Source organism: Ochotona curzoniae, unplaced genomic scaffold, assembly GCF_017591425.1.
Source record: "Ochotona curzoniae isolate NIBS_2020 unplaced genomic scaffold, NIBS_Ocur_1.0 patch24, whole genome shotgun sequence".
Classification (NCBI taxonomy): domain Eukaryota; kingdom Metazoa; phylum Chordata; class Mammalia; order Lagomorpha; family Ochotonidae; genus Ochotona; species Ochotona curzoniae.
In genome coordinates, this window is record NW_024466795.1 from 183,513 (window position 1) to 207,423 (window position 23,911).

At 51.0% G+C, this 23,911-nt stretch overlaps 1 protein-coding gene across 1 annotated transcript; it reads right to left on the reverse strand.

The window, feature by feature from the left end:
• Positions 1 to 15,474: 15,474 nt before the first annotated feature.
• LOC121166812 (patr class I histocompatibility antigen, A-108 alpha chain-like) lies at positions 15,475 to 18,685 on the reverse strand. The gene is made up of 8 exons (XM_040996101.1): positions 18,587 to 18,685; positions 18,065 to 18,334; positions 17,577 to 17,852; positions 16,756 to 17,031; positions 16,550 to 16,666; positions 16,124 to 16,156; positions 15,939 to 15,985; positions 15,475 to 15,791 (listed from the first exon to the last, which is right to left on the reverse strand). The coding sequence occupies exons 1-7, from the start codon at positions 18,657 to 18,659 to the stop codon at positions 15,942 to 15,944; spliced, it is 1,089 nt and encodes a 362-aa protein (XP_040852035.1). The 5' UTR covers positions 18,660 to 18,685; the 3' UTR covers positions 15,475 to 15,791; positions 15,939 to 15,941.
• Positions 18,686 to 23,911: the final 5,226 nt, after the last annotated feature.

Genomic DNA, 23,911 nt, shown 5'->3' on the forward strand with positions numbered 1-23,911 from the left:
TCCTTTAAAATAGACATTTTTTTTCTGAGCATTTGTAAATGTCAGTTTAAAGGTGATTGGTTTCTGTTTCTGGTTCTGTGTTTGTGTGTGTGTGAGTGTATGTGTGTGTGTATTTGGAAAGGCAGATTTACAGAGAGAAGGAGAAACAGAGAATTTTCTTCCATCCACAGTTTCACTCCCCAAGTGGCTGTAACAACCAGTGCTGAGCAGATCCGAAGCCAGGAGCTTCTTCCAGGTCTCCCACATTGTTGCAGGGTCCCAATGCTTTGGGCCATCCTCTACTGCTTCTCTGGGATACAAGCAGGGAGCTGGATGGGAAGTGGAGCAGTTTGGTTGCAAACTGCCACCCATATGGGATTCAGATGAATTCAAGGTGAGTTTTTAGCCACTGAGCCACTGAGCCACTGTGCCTGGCCCTAGGTGATTGGTTTATGGCACCTGATTTTGTTCCTGGTGACGTCACAGTTCCTGAAAGTTCTTTGTATTTGCTTCTGTTCAATGTGTTTACACTGTTAGTTGTCATACTCTTGGTATGTAGCCATCTCTCCGGAAACTCTAAGCCTCTGCCTATTTCAAAGCCAGATGGAGCCCTAGGCCAGGGTTTGTTACAAGTCCATGATGGGTGCCTTATCACTCTTTCCTTCCTGGAAGGTGCTGGTAGGCCAGCTTTGTTCCCAAAATACAAGCTTTAAATGAGTTGGACAAGTTTCTGAAAAGAGCCTGTCCTTCCCTACAGGCCTCTAGCCCATGGCCCATGTTGCCCATGGGCACCAGTGCCACAGTGCCAGACTTCACTGGAGCTCATACCCTGAGACCAATGCAACTCGGCAAAGGAACAAGGTGTATCCACTATGGGCTGCCTGCTGATATGGTGTGCTCACAGCTGCAGGCAGCTACACCTGGAGCCAGCTGGCATCTGTGTCTGATTCATTGTGCCACATGACTTCATACATCACCAGCACAGTCCAGGAGTGTCACCTGCTGGCACTGTCCTGGGTCTACCCAGTACTGGGTTTTACCATACCAGTGCTGAGCCCCATGACACTGTTCTGCAGTTCTTGCTGTTTGCTCGGGGTTGGGATGGGTTTGCCAAATGTGACCCTGTGGACACCCAGCAGTAGACGGCTGGAACGCCCCCCTGGTTATGTATTGCCATTTCTCTGTTTACTGTATCAGCTTCAGGGACACAGGCATCTGGTCAGCTGTGGTTCAACAGGGCCAGTCCTAGCACAGATGCACTCAAGAAATATCTATTACCTGAGTGAGTGTATTCCCTGGCCAGAATTCCCACACAGCTAGGACACTGGAACAGGGGAGTTCCTTGGAGTTTGGTTTTGGAGGTTGTATTAGTCTTCTTGGGTCATCAGAACAAAACAGCACAGACTTGGAGGCTTACACCCCAGCTCTGGATGCTGGAGGTCCAAGTTCGAGGTGCCAGCAGATGTGACTCCTACAGAGGGCCCAGTCCTGGTTTTAAATGGCTGACTTCCTGCTGTCATCTCAGTACACACCCATGGGTTCTATCTTTTCTTTATTTTCTTCAAATAATTATTTGCTTATTTGAAAGGCAACATTACAGCGAAAAAGATGGCAAGACAGAGAGACAGACAGAGGTCTTCCATTCCCTGGTTCACTCCACAGATGGCCATAACTGCTGTTGGGGCTGTGCAGGGTTGAAGCCAGGAACTTAGAACTCCATCTGGGTCTCCCTGTTGGGTGGCAGAGGCCCAGGCATTTGGTCATCTTCTTCCTCGGGCACATTAGCAGGGAGTTAGACCAGGTGCAAGGCTGCAGGGCTGGAACCAGCACCAGGATAAGGGAAGTTGCCATTGCAGGAGGCAGTGGGAACAGGTGCACCACAATGTTGGCCTCACCCTTGGTCTTGTTTTTAAAGACTTTAATCCCATCACAGGAGCTGCCCTGCCCTCCAGCTTCATCTGAGACTCACCATCACCAAAGGTCCAGACCTTTATATTACAGACGTTCAGTAGAGGGTTTTGGGGTGAAGTGAAGCAAAGATTAAGGCACCAGGAAACACAGAGACCTTGGTGTGGTGATCGCGGCTCTCCCCATGCCCTTCCACAGCTTTGTTCCTGTGCACAAGGAGGGCGAGCACTGTCTTTTTCCATCTTCCTGGCTTTCTGTCCCATCCCACCTCACATAACCTCGTTGACTTTAAGTTCCCATCTCCAAACAAGGCACATTGTGGAACGGGACTGAAACCAGAGGACTCTGTCTCCCACCCTCAACAACCCACAGCTCTGTGCACAGCAGGAGCAGGCTATGCCGCTACGTACCTGGCATCTGCTAGCTGGGCTCAGTGTCATGGTCCATGCAGGTGGCCTGATGGGTGGGGTCATGGATGGTTCCTGGGTATAGTGCCTCGTGGTCTCTTCCTGGTCATGGACCCTGAGATTCTGCATGTGTCACTCAGGCACACACAGACTTTGGGGCTCAGAGGTTGAGGGCAGCAGTGAGAGGGGGCTTGGGGTCTGAAGATTGAGGTAGCAGGGTAACCTCAGGGAAAGAGATCTTAGAATCAAAGGTGGTCGAGGCTGTGGAGAAGACCCAGGGCTTTTGGATGCCCACAGTGGGGTCCACACTTTTGCATGTCCAACTCATGTCCTCAGGGGATTTCTGGCCTGGCCCCAGTTGTCCACTGTGACAGCTGGAGGCTGTGACAGTGAGCTGCTCCATGCTGGGCTGAGAGCAGAGTGTGAGGCCCTAGGGCAGACAGCGGCCCCCAGAGCTCTGTACATGGGGGGCAGGGCTGGTGCCCACAGCGGTAGCATAGACACCTCTCCTCTACGGCCCTGGACAAGGACAGCTGCCCAGCATAGCCCCACAGGGTCGCATGGTTAGCCTTCCCACGCTGTTCCCCTGCTCTCCCTCTGTCACACTGATGTCCCTTACAAGGATCCCCATTCCCACACTTCCCCCAAAGCACTCCTAGGTCAAAGACAAGCCTGATGTGAGTCCCAGTGGAGAGGCCTCAGCAGTAGCAGGAACAGGTGACAGAGACTTGGGAGTTGGGGGTTCAACCTCAGAAAGCTGAAGGCACCAGGTATGTATGTGGGCCCGCCCAGGCACCAGCCCTCAGGGTTGAGGACCCGGCTCTGTCCTGAGCCACTGGTCACTCAATGGCCAGACACCACTCATACCACTTTGAACTGCAAGAAACAGCCCTGGGCCCCAGCAAGGAGGCTTCATCGCTAAACTCCTCACCTTGCATGTGCTGGGATTCCATATGGGTGCTGGTTCCTGTCCTGCTGCTCCACTTCCCTTCCAGCTCCCTGCTTGTGGCCTGAGAAGGCAGTCAAGGAATGCCCAAAGCCTTGGGAACCTGCACCAGTGTGTGTAAGCCAGAAGAGGCTCCTGGCTCCTGGCTTTGGCAGCTCAGCTACAGCCCATTGCAGCCACTTGGGAAGTGAACCAGTGGATGGAAGAGCTTTCTCTTTGTATCTCCTTCTTTCTCCTAATCTCCTTTCTTCTTCCTGTATCTGGGGGGATGGGGAACAAAAGGGGAGAAGCTGCATCAGCATCCTTACCATGTCAGTACCTAGAATAGGGGATGGCCCCAGATGTCATCCCAAGGTCTCCAATGTGGGGCATATTCTGAGGGTACTACTTAAATGGTTTTGATAGTTCTGAGATGCTGTTGATTTTGTTGTTCCAAGGTTGAAGAAATCCTTCCAAGGTCCATTGGCTGACATAGTCCACCTTAGAGTCTCCACTCACCCAGATACCTGCTTTCTTTCTTCTCCCACATTATATTGTTGTTGTTGTTGTTGTTGTTGTTTTCTGTATCTGGGGTAAGGAAGAGATAAAGGGAAAAGCTCCACTCAGCCTTCCACCCATTCCAGGTCCCAATGTGGGCATGCTCCGAGGGTCCTGCTCAAGCATTTTTGATAGTTCAACAGTTCTGAATTTCTGCCAATCTCCCTGCTCCAAGTGCGATGAAATCTCTTCAGAATCCACAGTCTCTTTATGGTTGGGTTTCTGAAAATCAGCTGTTCAGTTGGAGGGTTCTCCAAAGAAACTTCGTCTGAGGTGATCCCAGACCTAATTCTCATGTGTACTTGCCAGTACAGGGTCTGATACCATCCATCGCCCCTATCAGCTTATGCATATGTTGGTGGTTGCAATTGCTGGGTCAGTTCTGTTTCCAGCCCTGTCTTCCAGATGAACTGATGGGTGTTGCAGAACAGCCCAGGACCCAAAAACGTGGGCACCTAGGCAGGCAACTGGTGTTGGGAGCAGAGCCTGAGCCTGGCCCAGGCATTCTGTTGTGGAATGAGGGTAAATCAAACAAATTCTTTTTTTTAAAGACTTCTTTATTTTTATTTGAAAGGCAGATCCTACTTGTAGAGAGACAAAAATTTTCCATCAGTTGATTCACTCTCCAAACGGATGTAACAGCCAGGACTGAGCTGATCAGAAGCCAGAGGAGTTTCTTTTGGGTCTCCCATATGGGGGCAGGGTCCTAAGGCTTTGGGTCATCCTTTACTGCTTTCCCAGGTCATAAGCAGGGAGCTGGGAAGGAAGTGGAGCAGCTGGGACATGAACTGGCACCAATATGGAATCCCAATGTTTTCATATGTGAGAATTTAACCATTGAGCCATTGTGTTGTGTTGCAAATGAATTCTTAAAATCAGGGCACAACATTTAGCCTGAATGTCTTATTTTCTTTTAAATAGTTTTATATTTATTTGAGATTCAGAAGGGGTGGAAGGAGAGAGGAAGAGAGAGAGAAATCATGCATCAGCTGATTCACTCTCCAAGTGGCTGCAAGGGCCAGGGTGGATTTCAACTGAAACCAAGAGCCAGGAGCTTCTTCCAGGTCTCCTGCTTTGGTGCAGGAGCCCAAGGACTTGGACCATCCTCCACTGCTTTCCCATGTGCATTAGCAGGGATCTGGTTGAGAAATGGAGCAGCAGGGACTTGAATCAGCAAGCATATGGGATATTGGCCCTGCAGGCTGAGCCTTTACCAGTTATTCACACTTCTGGTCCCTGGTCTAGACATTCTTCATATTGATGAGTGTATTGATCAATATTTACAGGAGCCATGTCTCTCCCCACAAGCTCAGTGCAGGCAAAGCCATGGTGGTGCCAGGGACCTGGAGGTCGGGCTGAGTGTAGGGTAGTGACCACAGCATCCCAGCAGCCAGGCCCTGATCTCATCCTGTGTGTTGGACTGTATCCTGCTCTAGGCCTGTGGTACCCCAGCCTCCTGATGGGCTCTGTGGGTGGAAGATGCTGGCTCAGGGCTGGAGAGGGAGAGGAGGTTGAGTGCAGTGGGGCAGGGCAGCAGGGAGAGGGCGTGGTCTATTGGAGGAGCCCCAGCAGAAAGAACCAGTGTGACCCTCTGAGGCCCAGGAGGACATGTTCAAGGCCCTGTGAACATGTGGAGCTGCTCTTGGATCTAGTCCTTCACTCTGTGGCTCTCAGCTTCCTTGCTTTGGGGGTGATAGCAATGACAGGGCTCCATACAGACAGTGTTGCATGAGAGTAGCCAGGGCTGACAAAGGGGTGATACAAGTGCTTGTGGGTCGTCAGCACCCTCTCCACAAGGACTGGATCTGAGTTTTGAGTAGCTGGGAGAGGGGAAGGTCCTGAGTGGATAAAACGCCTCCCTGGAACATTGGTGCTCTGTCCTGCAGTGTGTGAGCCTGTCTGTTCCAGATGACCAGCGGGTGGCGCCATGAGACCATGCCAGAGAAACCCAAGCTGGCAGGTCATACTCTATTCCTGTGTCCCCTGGTTCCACTTGAGGCAGCCTACCATCTGCAGAGTGGGACCTGTGTTCCCCCATGCTGTGGTCTCACCTGCCACATTCTGAGCACTTCTATTTGCTTATCTCCTAATTGGAAAACAATGGGGAAGTCATTTTGTCACATTGGGTAAAGCTGTTGTTGCAATGCCAGGGTCCCAGTTTGTATTCTGGCTACTCCACTTCCAATCCAGCTCCCTGTGATGGACTGGGAAAGCAGCAGATGATGGCCCAAGACCCTGAGGAATCTTGGCACCTGGCTTCAGATCGGCTCAGCTCTAGCCATTGTGGCTACTTGTTGTGTGAGGTAGCAAGTGGAAGAATCTCTCCATCTGTCCTTTTCTGGTTGCAAATCTGCCTTTCCAAAATAAAATGAAAGCTTACAAAAAATCTTTAAAACAAAACAAAACAAAAGATGCCAGCCTGTGATACAGTGTGTTAAGATTTCTCTTATTATGAAGGCATCCCTTATACAACCAAAATAAGGAAATCAAGGCAACAAAATGGAAGGAATTGCATTTTTCCATGTGTCAGTGTGGATTACAGAATTTACAATAATGAGCGAGTGCAGCTGTGCCTTATGGGTTATCCAGGATGTGTGTATCCCTCTGTACGGTGGAGAAATCTATGTGTTGGCAGGCATCTCACTGTTGAATCTGGGAGGTTCAGGTGTGAGGGCGGGGCAGGGCTCATTTCCATGGTGACACAGGTGCAGGAGTCAATGCATGCCCCAGGGACAAGGGCCACAGGATCCTACAGAGCAGAAGGGGCTGGTCCTGTTGCAGGGACATCAGGACATGGTTCAGGGTTGGGGTGGTGGGAACACCTGCCCTGAGAAGGGCCCTGTGCGGGGACAGAGCTGGGGTAAGCTGTGGAGCTGGGACAGGGCCTGGGATCCTGGTGATGAAGAGCAGGGTCAGTGCTCCTGAGAAGGGCCCAGACGGGGAGGCAGGACTGAATGAGTGAGGAATGAATGAGGTGGACACGCAGGGAGCAGCCCAGCAGCTGCCACCGCTGGTTCAGCTTGTGTGGGTGCGAGGTCTCTGTCCTTCTTTCCTTCTGTTCCTGCTGGCCCTGCTTGCTCCCAGCTGCTCTTGGCTGCTCCTTGGGGACAGGCCCCTCCCAGGCCAGGCAGTGGTGGCAGAGAGCTCCAGGTCTCCAGTGATGCAGCGTGAGCTAGACTAGTAGTTCAGCCTGCAGCAGGAGTGGACCAGAGCCTGCCTGTGAACAGGAGAGGACGAGGGGCCCTTGAGGGTCTCCCTGGAATCCAGAAAGGAGGTGGGAGGAGATTTTGGATTTTTTTCTTTTCTTTTTCTTTTCTTTTTTGGATTTTTTTCTTTTCTTTTTCTTTTCTTTTTTGGGTTTTTTTCTTTTCTTTTTCTTTTCTTTTTTGGATTTTTTTCTTTTCTTTTGCTCTTACTTTTCTTTTTTGGATTTTTTTCTTCTCTTTTTCTTTATTTTTTTTTAAGATTTATTTTTATTATTTTTTCATTGGAAAGGCTGATATACAGAGAGGAGAGACAGAGAGGAAGATCTTCCATCCGATGATTCACTCCCCAAGTGAGCGCAACGGTCGATGCGATGCCGATCCAAAGCCAGGAGCCTCTTCAGGGTCTCCCACGCGGGTGCAGGGTCCCAAAGCTTTGGGCCGTCCTCCACTGTTTTCCCAGGCCACAGGCAGGGAGCTGGAAGGGAAGCGGGGCTGCTGGGATTAGAACCAGCGCCCATATGGGATCCCGGGCGTGCAAGGCGAGGACATTAGCCACTTGCGCCACCGCGCCGGGCCCATCTTTTTCTTTATTTTTGGGCTACAGGAAAGTGGTTAATACTTTATCTTTGATTATTTTTAAATAGTTAATTAGGGCACAAAGGTTCAAGGGCTACAGGAAAGTGGGTAAGACTGGGGTAAAGGGGAAGGTAAAGGGAGAAGACCCACCCACTCTTCCATTCATCCCAGGTCCCTGATGTGGGGAATGCTCCAAGGGTCCTGCTCAAGTGGTTTTGATAGATCAACAGTTATGAATTGCTACCAATCTCGCCATTCCAAGCACAATGAGATCACTAAAGAACCCATCGATCGACATAGTCTATCTTTGACTCTCCGTTTGCCCGATGTTTCACTGCCAACATCTGGCTGGGGTAGTTAATTGATTAGTTCTGTCTTCTGTTGTGGTGCCAGGTATCCTTTGCAGGCTCCGATAGACTGCCATATCCTCCATGTGCACCTGGTTATGCTCTCCACTGCTCTGTCTGAGCCTCTGAGGAGGCTCGGCTCTGGCACTTGCACTCCATGGCAGACCATGGAACCTGCACTTCTCTTCATGGTTGGGGTTCTGAGTCCAGCAGTTCAATTGGGGAGATCCCCAAAGAAACTTTGTCTGAGGTGATCCCAGACCAGATTCTTGTGTGTACTTGGCAAGTGGAGGGCCCAGTATAATCCATCACCCTGATCAACTGGTAGTTGCAATTGCTGGGTCTGTTCTGTTTCTAGCCCTTTCATCCACTGGAACCAATGGGTGTTGCAGTCCAGCCTGATTCTGCCCACCACACATTAGACCCTCACACAAACCAGTGGGAGCTGCAGCCTAGTCAGAGTGACCCACAATAACCCCCACCAGGCCTGCCCTCTGCCCTGGTTCCTGTGCTTGCCAGTATGTACAGCAGACTAGTCCAGTCTGTCCCACATCCCATTCAGCTCTCATACATGCCAATTCAACCCAACCAGCCTGACTATTCAGCCCACACACATGCTATTTGGTGCCTTTCTGTCTAGCCACCTTTCCCCTGTCCTGGATTTGTGTGCTCCAGTGGGAGTGGTAACCCAAGAGGGAGGAGCCCACTATTTCCCTTCTAGGTCACTCCCACTCCCAGATTATGCACTCTCCAGGTGGTTCTGGGATTTAATTTGACAGATTTAGCCTCCAGTGCCAGCCTCTGCCATCTGAAACTGTGGCAAAGCCCAACCAACCCTCACCCACTCCAATTTCTGCTTGCACCAGTCGGAACAGTCAGCCCAACCTGGCCCTTCCCTAATCTAGTTCACATGAGGCCCACAGGTGTTGTAGCCCTGCCTGGTCTGGTCTGCCCCCATCCCAGCTCACGTTCTCCAGTGGGAGGAGCTGTCCAGCAGGGGTGGCACATTCCCTCTTCCGGCTCCTTTCCCTTGTTAGGAGAGTTTGTTTAGACACCATGAAAGGTGCACCTGCTGGTGTGTGCTATCCTTTATTACTCAGTGTTGTCTCTCTCACGTTGCTGAAAGTCTGTTAGATGCTTTGATACCCCAAGTTTGATTAACCTTCAAACATCACTTGTAGTACTCAGCTGTCATCAGCCATAAACCTTCACATGCTTGGAGGCTTTGTTTTTATTTGCATCAAACTGACAAGTGTCTATAGTTCAAAGTGTTCATTATTTTTGAGGATTTGTTATGAGAGGCTGGCATTGTGGTATAACATGGAAAGTGCTGCCAGCAATGCCAGTGTCCCATGTGGCTGTTGAACAGAGTCCTGTGTGCTCCACTTCTCAGTCAGCTCCCTGCCCTTGTGCCTAGAAGAGCAGCAGAAGCTTGCCTGAGTGCTGGGACTCTGCAGCCATCGGGGAGAAGGAGGAAGGCGGTGGATCCTGCTTTGGCCTGGCGCAGCCTTGACTTTGTGAACACCTGGGGGTGAACCAGTCGGTGTGAGATCTCTAACTGCCTCCTTCCTCTTTACATGCAAATTAAAAAAAAAACAAGTAAATCTCATGGCAAGCAATACCCATCATGTCTTCTCAGTTTCTGCCTTTTCAGTGGCCACTGCTCCCAACACCTGAGCTGACCTTAGCCTTGGCTCCCTGTCTCACACTCAGTGTCTTTCTGAGAGCTTGAGTTTCCATCTGCAGCCATAATGGGATGAATCATGGTGGGCCGCATTGTGTTAAGAGCTCCCGTGTCTGTCATCAGCAGGAAGCCCACTCAGCCTGCAGCCCATGCTGTGCTGCTCTTGTTTACTTGCACTTTCACCTTCTGTGTCAGTATTCCCTGCTTCATTCACACTGATTGTGAAGGCCAGACACTGTGCAGTTTCAGTTCAGGCTGTGTCTGAACTCCCAGTAGGTGTGCATGATCTGTGTGAGCAGACACTCCAGTTAGTCACAGACTCAGGTACTGCCAGAGGGGGAAGGCAGAAGAAAGATATGAGTGGTTCTATTACAGTTCTGCCCCTTATTGTAATTTATTTCAGACAAGAGTAACAGAGATACAGGGAAAATCAGAGAGAGACAGGAAGAGAGAGAGAAATGAGAGAGGTGAGAGAGGAAGAGAGAGAGAAAGCATGCTCTTCCATGTACTGTTCACTCCCTAAATGGATATAATAGCTGGGCCGGGTCCAAACTGAATCCAGGAACTCAGAACTCCAACCAGGTCTCCCACGGAGCTGTCAGGAGCACAAGCACTTGGGCCGTCTTCTGCTGCTTTCCCAGGCACTGCAGCAAGGAGCTGGATCAGAAGCAGAGCAGCCAGAATGTGAACCAGCTCTCTGCTATGGGATGTCAGCTTCACATGCAGGAGCTTAACCAGCTGCACCAAACGCCTTCTCCTGGGGCAGGGTCCCATCTCTTACACAACCTTTGCTGCTTTCAGATCAGCCAGTCAACCTTTATTGCTCTTTAGCTGTGCCCCACATCCAGCTATGCCCTCATTTTTGAAGAGTTGTGCTGATGTCTGAAAACCTTTCTCTTTCCTTCATCCCCAGATGTGTGCTCTTTATGCTGACTTGGCACTACTAGCCAGGATCAGTTTCTTGTAACAGACAGAGCCTCAAGCTCAGCCAGTGGTTGCAGCCCCAGGTCCCCAGGTTTGGAGTGATCATTTATCCCTGGGGAGCCTGTGGGCTCCTAGGTTCCTCAGTGAGGTGGGAGCTCTCAAAGCCTTATCCCTCTGTTCACTCCTTCCCAGCCTGGGCAGTCTGTCTGCTGCTTGCCCATCTGTTGTCCTTTGTCCCAGCCATCTGTGAGGAGTGCAGGTGTCAGATGCTGTGACCAGCATTGTCATGGAGATGAGTGCAGCTCTGACCAAGTGTGAAGGGAGTGAAGCAAAGAACAGCTGCTGGGTCAGCCCCGCCAGGGCCAGCACGCGTCAACTCAGCCATAACTCCAGGGAAGTACAGGTCTTTCAGCATTCTTTGTTGTGGTGTGGCTGCCTGATAGCTGGGGGTGTGGGGCTGCAATGGAGGCCCCTAATTTAATATCTATCATACATTTTATATATTATGTAATTTATTCTGCTACTTTCCTTGCTATCAGTAGGGAGCTGGATTAGAAGTGGAGATGTCAGGACTTGAACCAGTGCCCAAATGGGTGTCCCCACAGCAGTTTGTTATAATTTTTTGTGTTTCTATTGAATTAGCAGTAATGTCCACTTTTTTCTGTTTTTTTTTTTTTAAGATTTATTTATTTTCTTTGTTAAGTCAGATATGAGGAGAAGAGGAGAGACAGAGAGGAAGATCTGTCTGATGATTCACTCCCCAAGCAGCTGCAATGGTCGGAACTAAACCAATCCAAAGCCAGGAGACAGGAGCTCTTCCGTGTCTGCCACGGGAGGGGTGAGGTGTAGGGTCTCAAGGCTTTCAGCCATCCTCTACTGCTTTCCCAGGTCACAAGCAGGTAGCTGGGTAGGAAGCAGTGCCACCAGGACATGCCCATATGGAATCTCATTGTGTGCAAGGCAAGGACTTTTGCTGCTAGTCTAAGGCACCAAACCTAAATGAGTTTTTGTTGTTGTTTATTTATGTATTGTAAGATTTTTTTTTATTGGAAATTCACATTTTACAGAAAAAAATCATGGAGAACCCAGACAGAAATATCTTTCATTAGCTAGTTCATTCTCCAAATGGCCATAGCTGAGCTGATGCAAAGCCATGAGCCAGGAGCCACCTCTTAACCTCCCACTCAGGTGCAGGGTCCCAAGGCTTTGGGTGATCCTCCTCTGCTTTTCCAGGTCACAGGCAGGGAGCTGGATGGGAGGTGGAACAGCTGGAACATGAACAATATCCCATATGGGATGAGGTGCTTGGAGGTAGAGGGTTACCCGGTGAGCCAATGAGCTGGGCCGTTAATATCTCCTTTTTAATTTCTAATTTTACTTATCTGAGTGTTTATAAGACCTTTTATTGTTAGTTTGGTTAAGTATTTTTTATCTTGTTTTTGTCAAACCAGCTTTTATTTTGACTAATCTTTCACATTTCTCTTGCTTTCACTTTAATTTATGTGGCTCTGACTTTTATTTCTCACCTCCTGCTAATCTGGAGTTTTGTTTGATCTTGTTTCACTGTGAATAAAGTTCTCCATATATTTATTGGGATCAAATGGAGTTTGTAAGTTGCTTGGGGAACCATGAATGATTTGATCATATTAAATTCTAATCTTAGATCTTGGAATATTTCTTCCATTGCTTTCATTGATGCTGTGATTTTTTAAAATTTATTTTTTATTGGAAGGCAGATTTACAGAGAGAAGTAGATATAGCGAGAAAGATCTTCCATCTGCTGGCTCACTCCCCAAGTGGCTATAATGGCCAGTGATGAGACAATCCAAAGCCAGGAGGCAGGAGCTTCTTCCAGGTCTACCAGATGGGTACAGGGTTCCAAGACTTTGGTTCATCCTCTCCTGCTTTCCCAGGACACAAGCAGGAAGCTGGATGGAAAGCAGAACAGCCAGAACATGAACCAGAACCCCTATGGGACCTCAGCAGATGCAAGGTGAGGATTTAGCTACTGGACCACCATGCTGTGCCCCAACAAAAGCATTTCTATCACACCTCAGAGCTGCAACATCAGGACCCCAAGGCTGTCAGCGACATCTCTAATGTATAAATCAGGGTCCCAGGGATAGCAGTCCTGGTGCAGGCCCAGGTTCAGCATCAGGGCCAGGGGTGTGAGCTGTGCCCTCTGTGCCCGGCAGGGCTGTGGTTCCCAGCTGGGATCACCCAGGGTGAGGCCATGGATTCTGTTCCTGCCTGTGCAGCCTCAACCAGGGTCTCTGTATTTTCTCTTCATTGAATCAAAGCCCGGTGAAGGGCAAATGAGAAACTACTAGATTTCATTGTGGGCTCCAAGAAGGGAGAATCCATGTGGGGCACCGTGTGAGGCAGCAGGGTCCAGGGTGGTTATGTGTGCTCCGCTGTGGCCTCTTCCTGGACCCTCCTCCTGGGCTGCCCCACCAGGAGAAAGGACATCATGTCTCCAACACCCAGTCTCCTCATTACTGACCACCCAGGCACAGAGGTGGAGATGCAGCTTGGGACACCTGGTCCCATCTCAGTGCTCTGTTGGAGTCCTGGCTCCACTTCTGGCCCAGCGTCCACCCAGTGCATGCCCTGGGAGGCAGCAGATGATGCACCAAGACACCTGAGTTCTGGGGTCTGGGCTCTGGTGTGCCACACCCCGCAGCAGTGTGGACATTTGTGGAGTGAGCCAGGGGATGGGAGAACACTCTCCTTTTCAAAAAGATGAAAAGAAAATCTTCAAGTAAATAAAAACAATTTTTTATCCCACCCTCATCTTGTAGTGCTCTTTGTTCACAGGCCCAGGGGTTCCCAGTGTGGGTGACAGCTGTGTTGATCGTGGGGCTCTCAGAGAACACAGGCACCTTTGACCTTGGCTGTGCCCTGTCCAGATGTGAACACTGGGAGCTGAAACATCACAAGCTGAGACTGCAGTGACTGCCCCTCCCCCCCGACATCCCAGCTAAACAGGAAGGTGCCCGGTGAGGGTGGGGCCTGGACTTGGGACTCCCTTCCCTGCTGGCACCATTGCCCAGCACAACAGCCTGGAGAAGGTCAGAGGTCAGGGGGGAAGTGTGGCTCAGAACCAGGTGTATGTGTTTCCCACTTAGTAAACCTGGATCATAAGTGACACTGCTGTAACTAGGCTGCCTGCACCCAGGTCTCTGCCAGAGCCGCCCCTCACTGTGTGATGTCCAGGACCCAGGTGTGCTCACATGACCATCCTTCAGGGGAGGCTGAGGTCCAGGTGGGAGTCCTGTCTCCCTTCTGCTGCCAGAGTGTGCTCTGGAGGTGGTGCCGTCAGCACCCACCTGAGTTATATGCAGATGCCCTGACCACTCCAGACTGTATCTACCCTCCCAGTGCTCACGGGATCCCCTCAGCACGTCTGTGGTCCCTGGTTCTTACAGTGACCCTAGCCCTGCAGGTAGTGGGGCTGTGGCTTGTCCCATCCTCTGCCCCCTCCCTCACTTAGCCCTGCAGCTTGTGACCTCTCTTATTATTTTCACTCACTCCCTGGGTGTTCCATTAGTGCTCATGACTGCAAATGTGGTCCACATGGAGCCACCTCCTCAGTATGTTTCTCCTGCACATTTCCCCTCATCACCTGACCTGTAGTCACTGCCAGCCCTGCAATGACCCTCCTCACCAACATCCTGGCTCCCACCATTCCTGCACTGATAGCCTGGCAGCCCCTCATCAGATGCACCCTCCCATGTTGCCCTTCTCCCACTGTGATGCCATCCCCACACTGGCACGGCCTGAAGCCCTGGGTGTCCTCCTCGCCTCCTCATCTTTCCCTGGATGCAGTCCACAGGAAGTGCTGTGCATCCATCTGCAGAAGGATCCAGAACCTCATCTCTCCACTCTGCCCTCGCCCACACCCACTACAGTGACTGGCATCCCTGCCTGGACAAAGCAGGAGCCCCTACATCTATGTATCCAGCCTCTCAGTCTCTCAGCCCGCCCTCACGCAGCAGCCAGGGTGGTCCCTGGACAGGAGAAGGTACACATGTCCCTCCTCTGCTTGGAGCTGTCTCATGACTCCCACCTCACTCAGAGCCAGGGCTGAGCCTTCCTGTGAGCTTGTGTCCTGCTGGATGGTGGTGCCGACCCAGCCTTCTTAATGGCTACTTGCTCTGTGTGCAGACTTGCTCCTGCCCAAGACATTTTCACTGGCCGTCTCCTGCCTGCACAGAACCTGCCCAGACACCTTTGCAGATGACTCATTGTGTCCTTCCAACCTTCCTCAGGGTCACCTCCTCAGGGCAGTGCATGCTGACCATGATGGTGAGACAGCCAGCTGTTCTGGCCCTCATATCCACTGTGGGCTACCTTGCCCAGCACTGGGTCTGACCCACAGCAAAGTCAGCTGAGTGATGAGCATGTAGCACTTGTCCCTTCCAGACCCCATGGTTCATTAGTGGAGCCTAAGATAGAGGCCGCTCGTGGCCACTGCAGAGCAGGTTTCCTCCTGCTGGTGTCCCCACGGCCTGTGCTTTCTCATAAGTGTCCTCTGCCCTCCTGCTTCCCTCCTACACTGTGTCCAGCACACACAGAAGTGAAGGCCACCAGAGCTCACACACAGGAAGAGTAGATACAATCAGCCAACCACACTAAGGAGCAAAATGAACATAGGCTGATGGAGCTGAGGGATGAACATAAGCCCTAGAGTTGGCAGCCATGGCCCCATGCAGCCTCCATTTCCTTGGGTGCATGAGACAGGGCAGCCTAGCCATGGCTGAGTCCCGCGTTGGCAGGTGTTGGTGAGCATGTCCTACCAGAGAGACCAGGACACTGCGACAGCTGAGCCGGGTCAGCAGTGACCAAGAGAAAACCTGATGGACACAGCACTGCCTGGGCACAGCCCTGTCCTCATGCAAGACTTCCCTGCCTCTCTTGTCCCCATCTGCAATATACTCAACACAGCAAACACATAGAATCTGGAAGGTTCTTGGTGCTTCTGTTTATTTTCTCTGTCCAATTTTTGGAATTTCCTCTTTTAATTTTCTCACCAACACCTCGTGATTGGAATTGAAAAAATGAATTGCGCAGTGAAGGATGAAGCTGCAGCAAATGCACCTGACTTGAGACAGGGACAGAGGTGCCCGTGCTGGGCTGGGAGGGCCAGGCTCCCACCTTACACTGTGCCCACAGTAACACAGTCAGCTGCCTTTGCAGGAAGGGAAGGCAGGGCTTTTTGAAAAAAAACAAAGATGGAGACTTCAGTAAATCTCGTAACAAGGCGGTTGTCTCAAACTACAAAAACAAGGTGAAAAATTGAGGTCATTGCATGAGGACAGGAACAGCACAGCACACTTCGAAAACGTCCAGTTACAAGAAATTCCCCAGCCCCCAGTGTCCCCTCACCCTGCCCCTCTCCCCTATGGGCCCTCCAGGTCTCACCTTTCAAGTTATGAGAGAGGAATCAGAGCTCTGGGAACTGTCCCCACCTGGGAGAAACAATCAGGACTTGGTGAGAGCCCCGGGGGTGTGGCTGAGGGAGGAGGGCAGGGCTGAGCTGCAGGGCAGCTTCTCCATGGGCAAGGTCCTTGGGGCTCCCCACCCCCCAAAAACACCCCAGTGCTTACCTGCAGTCTTAATGTAGATCCCTCCTTTCCCACCTGGGAGAGAAAACATCTCATGAGAGGCAGGTAGAAGGCAGAGCCTGAGGACCTGCCTAGAGGAAGCCCAGAGGACTGGGTCATCTCAGAGAAGATTCCAGAACTGTGGCTACAGACCCAGGAAAGGATCAGGAGGCGCCTCTCCTGGAGGTGTGTTATCAGATGGAACCTCCCCCTGACCTGGGGCTGCTGGAACTCAGGTCTCTGTGAGCAAAGTCATCCCCATGAGTGTTCGTCCTCCATCTTCACTCAAGCTTCACACCAGAGCCAGTGTGAGCATCCAGGGCCCAGCTGGGGGTGGAGGTGTGTGTGCATGGTGCTTCCCAGGAATGGGGCAGCAGACCTTTTCCCCAGGGTACAGGAGACTCAGACCCAGTCCTCACCCTAACCTACCTGAGCGCTTCCTCTTCATCATCACCACAGCAGTGACCACAGCTCCAAGGAGCACAGCTGCCAGGAGGGCCAGGCCAGCGATGACTCCCCACATGGGCACAGTGGGCTGAGGAGGCTCTGAGAGGGGAAGGGACAATAAGGGGCTCTGACCACAGGGCTTAGCCCTGACCCTGCTGAAGGCTCTCTGTCCACTCTGCCCTCCTTACCCCATCTCAGGGTGAGGGGCTCAGGCAGCCCCTCATGCTCCACGTGGCATGTGTATCTCTGCTCCTCTCCAGAAGGCACCAGCACAGCTACCCACTTCTGGAAGGTTCCATCTCCTGCAGATCTGGTTTCCACCAGCTCTGTGTCCTGGGTCAGGTCCTCCCCATCTCGGCGCCAGGTGAGTGTGATGTCCTTGGGGTAGAAGCCGAGGGCCCAGCACCTCAGGGTGGCCTTCTGGTCAGAGACTGGGTGGTGAGTCACATGTGCTGTGGGTGGGTCTGAGGGAAGATTTGGAAAATTCAGGCCTTTCATGTTCTTCCCCTGACACTAAAGTTACACTCAGTGACCTTCCTGAGAGTGGACAGGGGAAATGGGGTGGTGGAGGAGGTCAAAACCCTGACCCTGCCTGGATAAAGACAATGCGACAAATGTAGTGTTTGGAAAGTTCTAGAATCAGGCATCTGGCTAGGGTAGGAGGGCTCAGGTCTCTGAGGGGAGGAAAGGCTGGAATGAAACCTCCCAGTACAGTGGCTTGAGGCTGAGGACTGGCCTGGAAGGGGTGATGTCCACAAAACCTTGGTGGAGTCTTAGGAAACCAAGAGGCTTCTTTCCAAAATTTTCAGTGCCTTCCCCATTCCCCCAGGTTCCTCTTCTCCCGGAGAAACAGTGGGTTTCTGGTACTAGACCCAAAACCCAGGAGGATGTCCCTGCTGTGGCCGGCAGAAGAGAGGAGACTGGCATCTGTTCCTCCATTTTCCTCCCCTCCTTGCTGCCCCAGCCCCGGGGGAGGTGGGTGAGGGCGGCCCCTCCCAGCCCCGCGCACCTGCTCTCTGCAGAGTGTCCTTTCCCATCTCCAGGTATCTGCGCAGGGACTCCACGCACCTGCCCTCCAGGTAGGCCCTCTGTTGCTCAGCTTTACCCGCAGCCTCCCACTTGCGCTTGGTGTTCTGAGCCGCCATGTCGGCCGCGGTCCAGGTGCGCAGGTCCTCATTCAGGGCGATGTAGTCCTTGCCATCATAGGCGTGCTGCTCATACCCGCGGAGGAGGCGCCCGTCCGCCCCGACCTCGCAGCCGTACATCACCTGGATGGTGTGAGAGCCTGTCCCGCCCGCGGTCAGCCCTGGCCACGCAGCTCCGCCCCGCCCTCACCGACCCGCGGGGATTTCAGCTCAAACCGAAAGCGAAACCCGGGCGTGTCCCGCGGCTCCTCCCGCCGAGGGTCTCCGCGGGGCGCGCAGTCTCGGGGTGGGGGACCTCGGCCAGGGGACCCGGAGCGCCCTGGGCGCACGTGGGGAGGGTCGGGTCACTCACCGGCCTTGCTCTGGTTGTAGTAGTGGAGCAGGGTGTTCAGGCTCCCGCGGAAAGTCTGTGCGGAGTTCTTCAAGTTCCGCGTCTCCCAGTCCCAGTACTCCTGCTCTTCCTGCCGAATCCACGACGTCCTCGGTTCCATCCTCGGGTTCTCGGCGTCGCTGTCGAAGCGCACGAACTGCGTGTCGTCCACGTAGCCCACGACAATGAAGCGGGGCTCCCCGAGTTCGGGCCGGGACACGGCGGTGTAGAAATATCTCAGGGAGTGGAAACCTGGGGAGAGAGGGGCTGAGACCAGGGCCGACCCCGCCCGGAGCGGGACCCTTGGGACCGAGGAGTGCGGAGCTGGGTTGGGGAGGAGACTAAGGAAGTGTGGGGACCGCGAGATGAGGCGGCGAGGAGAAAGGAGGGTGTTAAATATGGTGAGAGGGGAGAACAGGAGGTGTAGGGCGTGTGAGATCCCAGAGAGACAGCTCCCCTCGCTCCTGCCCCGCAGAGCCCGTCTCCCTCCCGACCCGCACTCACCCGCCCGGGTCTCGGTCAGGGCCAGGGCCCCCGCGAGCAGCAGGAGGAGGGTCCGGGGCGCCATGGACTCCATCCTGGACCGCTGAGGAAATCAGATCCGAGTTGGGCGGAGTTTGGTTCCGCTGGAAGCGCTCGCCCAATGGGAGTGCGCGATCGGCTCGCGTCACGAGTGTCCGGGCAGAAGGAGCTCACTCAGGCTGTGAGAGGGGAAGTGACCCTGGAGGAGGTGGGGACTCCCCTGCACTTGCTTCCCTGGCCCAGACCCGCCCTGGGACTGAGACCCTGAGGACCAAGGCGGATACCAGGGACTGTGCCCTGACCCTGTGCCAGGCTGCCCAGGCCTGTGTGATGTCCCTCCCTGAGGATAGGTCCGGAGCTGACTAAGGGATCCTGAGAGACCTAGACCAGGACCCGCCCATTTTTATTTGCCAATTCAATGATTATTTGTGCGTGTTTTGTTGCTGCACTGGTATTGTTCGACCTGATTCACATTAGGAGGGCGTTAGATTTCAGGTACCCCCACAAGATACTTAACATACTGCTGGGCATCTCAATTGGGGTCTGTGAAAATATTGGAATCCCTACACAGCGCTAGAGCCCTGGCCACCTGCTGCTTTAGAATCCTGAGCTCTGCCCCTGTCCCCAACTCCTCCCATTCCTTCCTCATTATTTCCTCCTCTGCCTGTGTTCCCCCGCCTTCATTACACACCCCCCCTTCCTGAACTGAGGCTCTATCAGGGTCCCTCTCCTACCACCCAGTTACATTCATTCCTACTATGGTCAGCTGCTTTGTTGGTGTGAGTCAGGAGTACCATTGCTCATGTAAGCAGCCAAGCAGCAGCATTTGCTGTGGTGTAGCCACTCCTGGATCCACTTTGGAATCCAGAATGTTCTGCTTCCACCCATCTTCCTGCTGATACACCTAGAAAAACAGCAGATTACCCAAGGGATTTTCCACCCACTGGCTTACTCTTAAATGGTCTCCATGTCTTGGGCTGTAGCCAGGAGCCCACAGCTACATCTGGGCCTCCACCAGCATGTATGAACCCAAGCACCTGAGTCATTCATCTTCTGCAGCTTCTGCAGATAACTGAGCCAGGTGTTCTGGGATGCTTGGAGTGCAGGCAACTTAACCTGATGCGCCACAGTGCCCACCCTAGCCATTCCTTTCAAGTGAATAAATAGATAAATAAACTTAAATGGTCCATTCCAATGGCTCCATCTCACTTTCAAAGAACTAAATGAGATTGTATTATTAGTTTAATTGCATCATGTGACAGTCATTAAAGGAAAAGTACAACAAACATTGGGGAAGGTTTGTTTCATGCAATGAGTGTTCACGACAGCTCATGAATCCCTCCAGTGGGGGTGACACTTACCTGGAGTCTCAAGTGCACACTGGAACCTGGGCTTTGCTAGCTTTTCATTCCTGCATCACAGGTTGCCACACTCAGTGTCTTGGAACTATGCTCCTTCATGTTCCATTCTGGGTCAAACTCCAGGCCTGGTGTGTGACCGTGCTCTCTGGGCACGCTCTCACAGAGGTGACTTGTGGTCTTGGGGTTGGAGTCCTCCTCCAGCCTCCCCCAGAGCTTGGGGTTGCAGCCTTAATACGGAGAAAGCAAAGACTGTGTTTACCTTTTTGCCTTTTGAAGAGGCTTTTGAGGTCTTCAACTGGTTCTCTGGAGCAGACACACTTGTCTTTCAGGTGTGCCTGCTCTGTTCCTCTCCTTTGTGCAAGAATCAGCAAAGGAGGAGGTCCAACATGCAGCGTGTGCACAGAGGGCAGCCCACACACTCATGGGTTCTGCTCCCTGAGACTAATGACTGGAGGTGTCAGAAACCAACAGAGTGTGCAAGCACAAGCGGCTTGTTGAAGACAAAGGCCATCAGTGGAAACAAGAGCAATTCCCATAGGGCAGGGGCTCCTGGAAGGTTCAGGTAGCTGGTCTCTAGCACGTGAGGAGGCATAGCAGCACCTGCCTGGCTCAGGCCCTGTCCCAGCTAGGTAACCATTCAGAACCAGGGGGATATCTTCAGGCTCCCCATCCCGTGAGATGTGGCTCAGGCCGCCTATGTGGCCCAGCCCTCTCTCCCAAGAAAAAGAAGGAAAATAAGAAGGAAAGGGAAAGAGAGAGGAAAGGAGGGAAGGGAAGGGCTCATTCATGATAATACCTGCATGTGTAATTGCTACCATGGTAGCCAAACAAGTTTCTAGCTAACCTGAGAATTGTATTAATCTGCAGGTCATTCGGGGTCATAAGGATACTTTAAGAATATAAATTCTTCCAATTTCTGACATAAAATATCATTCCTTTTTTATTATCTATAATTTCTTTCATCAGTAATTGTAATTCTCACTTTGAAGATCGTTCATTTTGTTGGTTCTTTATTCCTAAATAAATTTTTATACCTGTAATGAATGGTGGTGTGTTTTCTCAACCTCTCTTTTAGCAAGCTCTCTTTTAAACAATTTTTGTTTAAAAACGCTAAAATTTTGTATGTTGATTTTGTGCCTTACCACTTCACTGCTAACAGCTTTTGGTGGATATTTTATGCCTTTCCATGCAAAAAAAATCAAATCATCCATAAACATGATGCTTTTCCCTACCTTCCAAATTGGATGAACTTTTTTTTTTATACCTTTGTCTGGTTTACGTCAGAAATGCCGACTTCATGAAAAGAGTTTTACAGAATCCCATTTTTTCAGTTTTTTTACAGTAGTTTGAGAATTTTTTGGATTGATTCTTCCCTAAATATTTCGGAGAATTTGGCTATAAAATTATCAGACACTGGACTTTTCTTTTAATAACTGCTTCAATCCTTTTTTCTTTTTAAGATTTATATATTTTTTGGGCCCGGCGCGATAGAGTAGTGGTTAAGGTCCTCGACTTGCACGCCTGGGATCCCATATGAGTGCCAGTTCTAATCCCAGCAGCTCCGCTTCCCTTCCAGCTCCCTGCCTGTGGCCTGGAAAAGCAGTTGAGGACAGCCCAGAGCTTTGGGACCCTGCACCCGCATGGGAGGCCCGGAAGAGGCTCCTGGCTTTGGATTGGCTCAGCTCCAGCCGCTGTGGCCGCTTGGAGAGTGAATCATCGGACAGAAGATCTTCCTCTCTGTCTCTCCTCGCTATATATCCACCTTTCCAAAAAAACAAATCTTTTAAAAAAAAAAAGATTTATATATTCTTGTTGGAAGGTCAGATTTACAGAGTGAAACAGAAGAAAGGTCTTCCATCTGCACAAGTAGCCTTAATGGTGGAGCTAAGACAATCCAAAGCCAGGACCCAGGTTCTTCTTCCAGGTCTCCCACATCGCTGCAGAGTCGCAAGGCTTTTGGGCTGTCCTCGACTGCTTTCCAGGCCACAAGCAGGGAGCTAAGAGGGAAATGGAGCAGCAGGGATACGAACCTGGGTGTGTATGGGATCCTGGGTATGCAAGATGAAAACTTTATCCCCTAGGCTACCACAGTGGGCCTGCTTTGATCTTTTACTATTCAGTTCTTAAATTTCTGAAGTGTTTTTGGTTGTCCCAGCATTCATTTTATGTTAATGTCACACATTCCAATGATTTAATATAAACACCTATTTAGGAAGTATAGTACGGGACGTAAAGAACTTTCTGTGGAGGTTCTGTATTATTCTAAAGTTATTGGATGATTTTTATACTTCAGGACTAGAAGTATCTAGACACGTACTTGAGGTATTTATCCCAACAGAATTCCTGACATGTTATTAATTTACCTCATGTCACAGTCACCAGGCCCAGCATTTTCATTATAATTAACATGTTACAACTGCAAAACCATTCCTTAGCTATCCATAGCCAGGTCTCCAGATACTAACTATGTAAAATGTAACATCTGTATTCTGCTTCTTTTAATTTAAGCAGTTTGGCACTTCCGCCTATGCTGGACAAGTCCTCTCACTGTTTACAAGGCTGATGTTACAGGACACTGCAGACCACAGAAAGGAACTGCTCACAGATGCCTGGATCCAGCTGTCCTGGCACGCCCACCCACACTCAGTGAAGCCCTGGATAAAGCCATCCAGTATAATCTGCACTCTACAATCTGTCAGACTCTCAGAGTTGGGGCTCACAGACCTGGTCAGAGAGCCTGTAGGGAAACCTTAGAGAGCTTGCTTGACTGGTTCCTGTCAGTCATCCCAGAGCTGTTCCCGTGGTAGGTGCTGAAGGCATCCTGTTGGTCTGGGACAGACTTGTAAGCCTTGAGCCCTATCAGTCACAGGTGTGTTGGATTTGACAGCCACCATGTTAAATGGAGGCCACACACCGTTGGACAGTGCCCACTTGTTGTCCACTATCTTGCCCGCCCAGCCTCAATCCAACCTCTGGGAGGCGGTCCACGGGAGCTGTGCCCACCAGAGCTGTGTTCTGACTAATGGTTTCTATTTTACACTTAGCTTTTCAAACAGCTACCTTTCATCTCTTTGATTTTTTGTGTGTGTTGTCTTTTTAAATTTTATTTTATTAATACGCTTTTGATACTTATTTTTATTTGAAAGACAGAGATACAAAGAGGAGACAGAAAGATCTTCCATTCACTGGTTCACTCCCCAAATGGCCACAGTGGGTGTAGCTGAGCCCATCCAACGTTGGGAGCCTGGAGATTCTTCCCCATCTCCCAAGCTGGCACAGGGGCCCAAAGACCTAGGCCATCCTCGGTTGCTTTCCCAGACTATTACAGGAAGCTGCATCAGAAGTGCAATAAGTGGGATACTAGCTGGTAGCCAAAGAAATGTAGGCACTACAGGCAGATGCTTAGCTTACTAAGTTACAATGCCAGCCTGTATTGTCTTTTTAATTTTGATTTTATTTATTTATAACTCTTCCTTATGCCTTGCCTTCTACCAATTTGGGGCTTGGCCTGGTCTTACTTTTCTAAGCCCTTAAATGTATTTTTAAGCTGTTCATTTGAAGTCTTTCTGTTTTTGATGTCTGCTGCTCTTATTTCTATAAAATTTCCTCTTCATGTGGTTTTTATTGTATGTTATAGTTTTTAACATATTATATTAGAGAAACAGACACACATAAACACACACACACACACACACACACACACAGATCTCCCATCCCTGATTGATCCCATGAATGCCTGCAACTGTATTGTATTGGAATTTATCTTTTCCCCATGTCTAATAATATTTGTTTTATATGTTTGTGTGTTTTGGTGCATATATTTAAAAGAGCCAGGAGCTCTTCCAGGTCTCCCATGCGGGTGCAGGGTCCCAAGGCTTTGGGCTGTTCTCAACTGCTTTCCCAGGCCACAAGCAGGGAGCTGGATGGGAAGTAGAGCTGCCGGGAT

Bases quoted from the DNA above. Each gene is read 5' to 3' on its own strand.
- LOC121166812 (XM_040996101.1), bottom strand. From the start codon at position 18,659: ATGGAGTCCATGGCGCCCCGGACCCTCCTCCTGCTGCTCGCGGGGGCC. The intron at 17,853-18,064 runs GTGAGTGACCCG...CGGGCGGGACAG, and splicing joins CTACAACCAGAGCAAGGCCG to GCTCTCACACCATCCAGGTG. The intron at 15,986-16,123 runs GTAAGCACTGGG...TGTTTCTCCCAG, and splicing joins GATCTACATTAAGACTGCAG to GTGGGGACAGTTCCCAGAGC.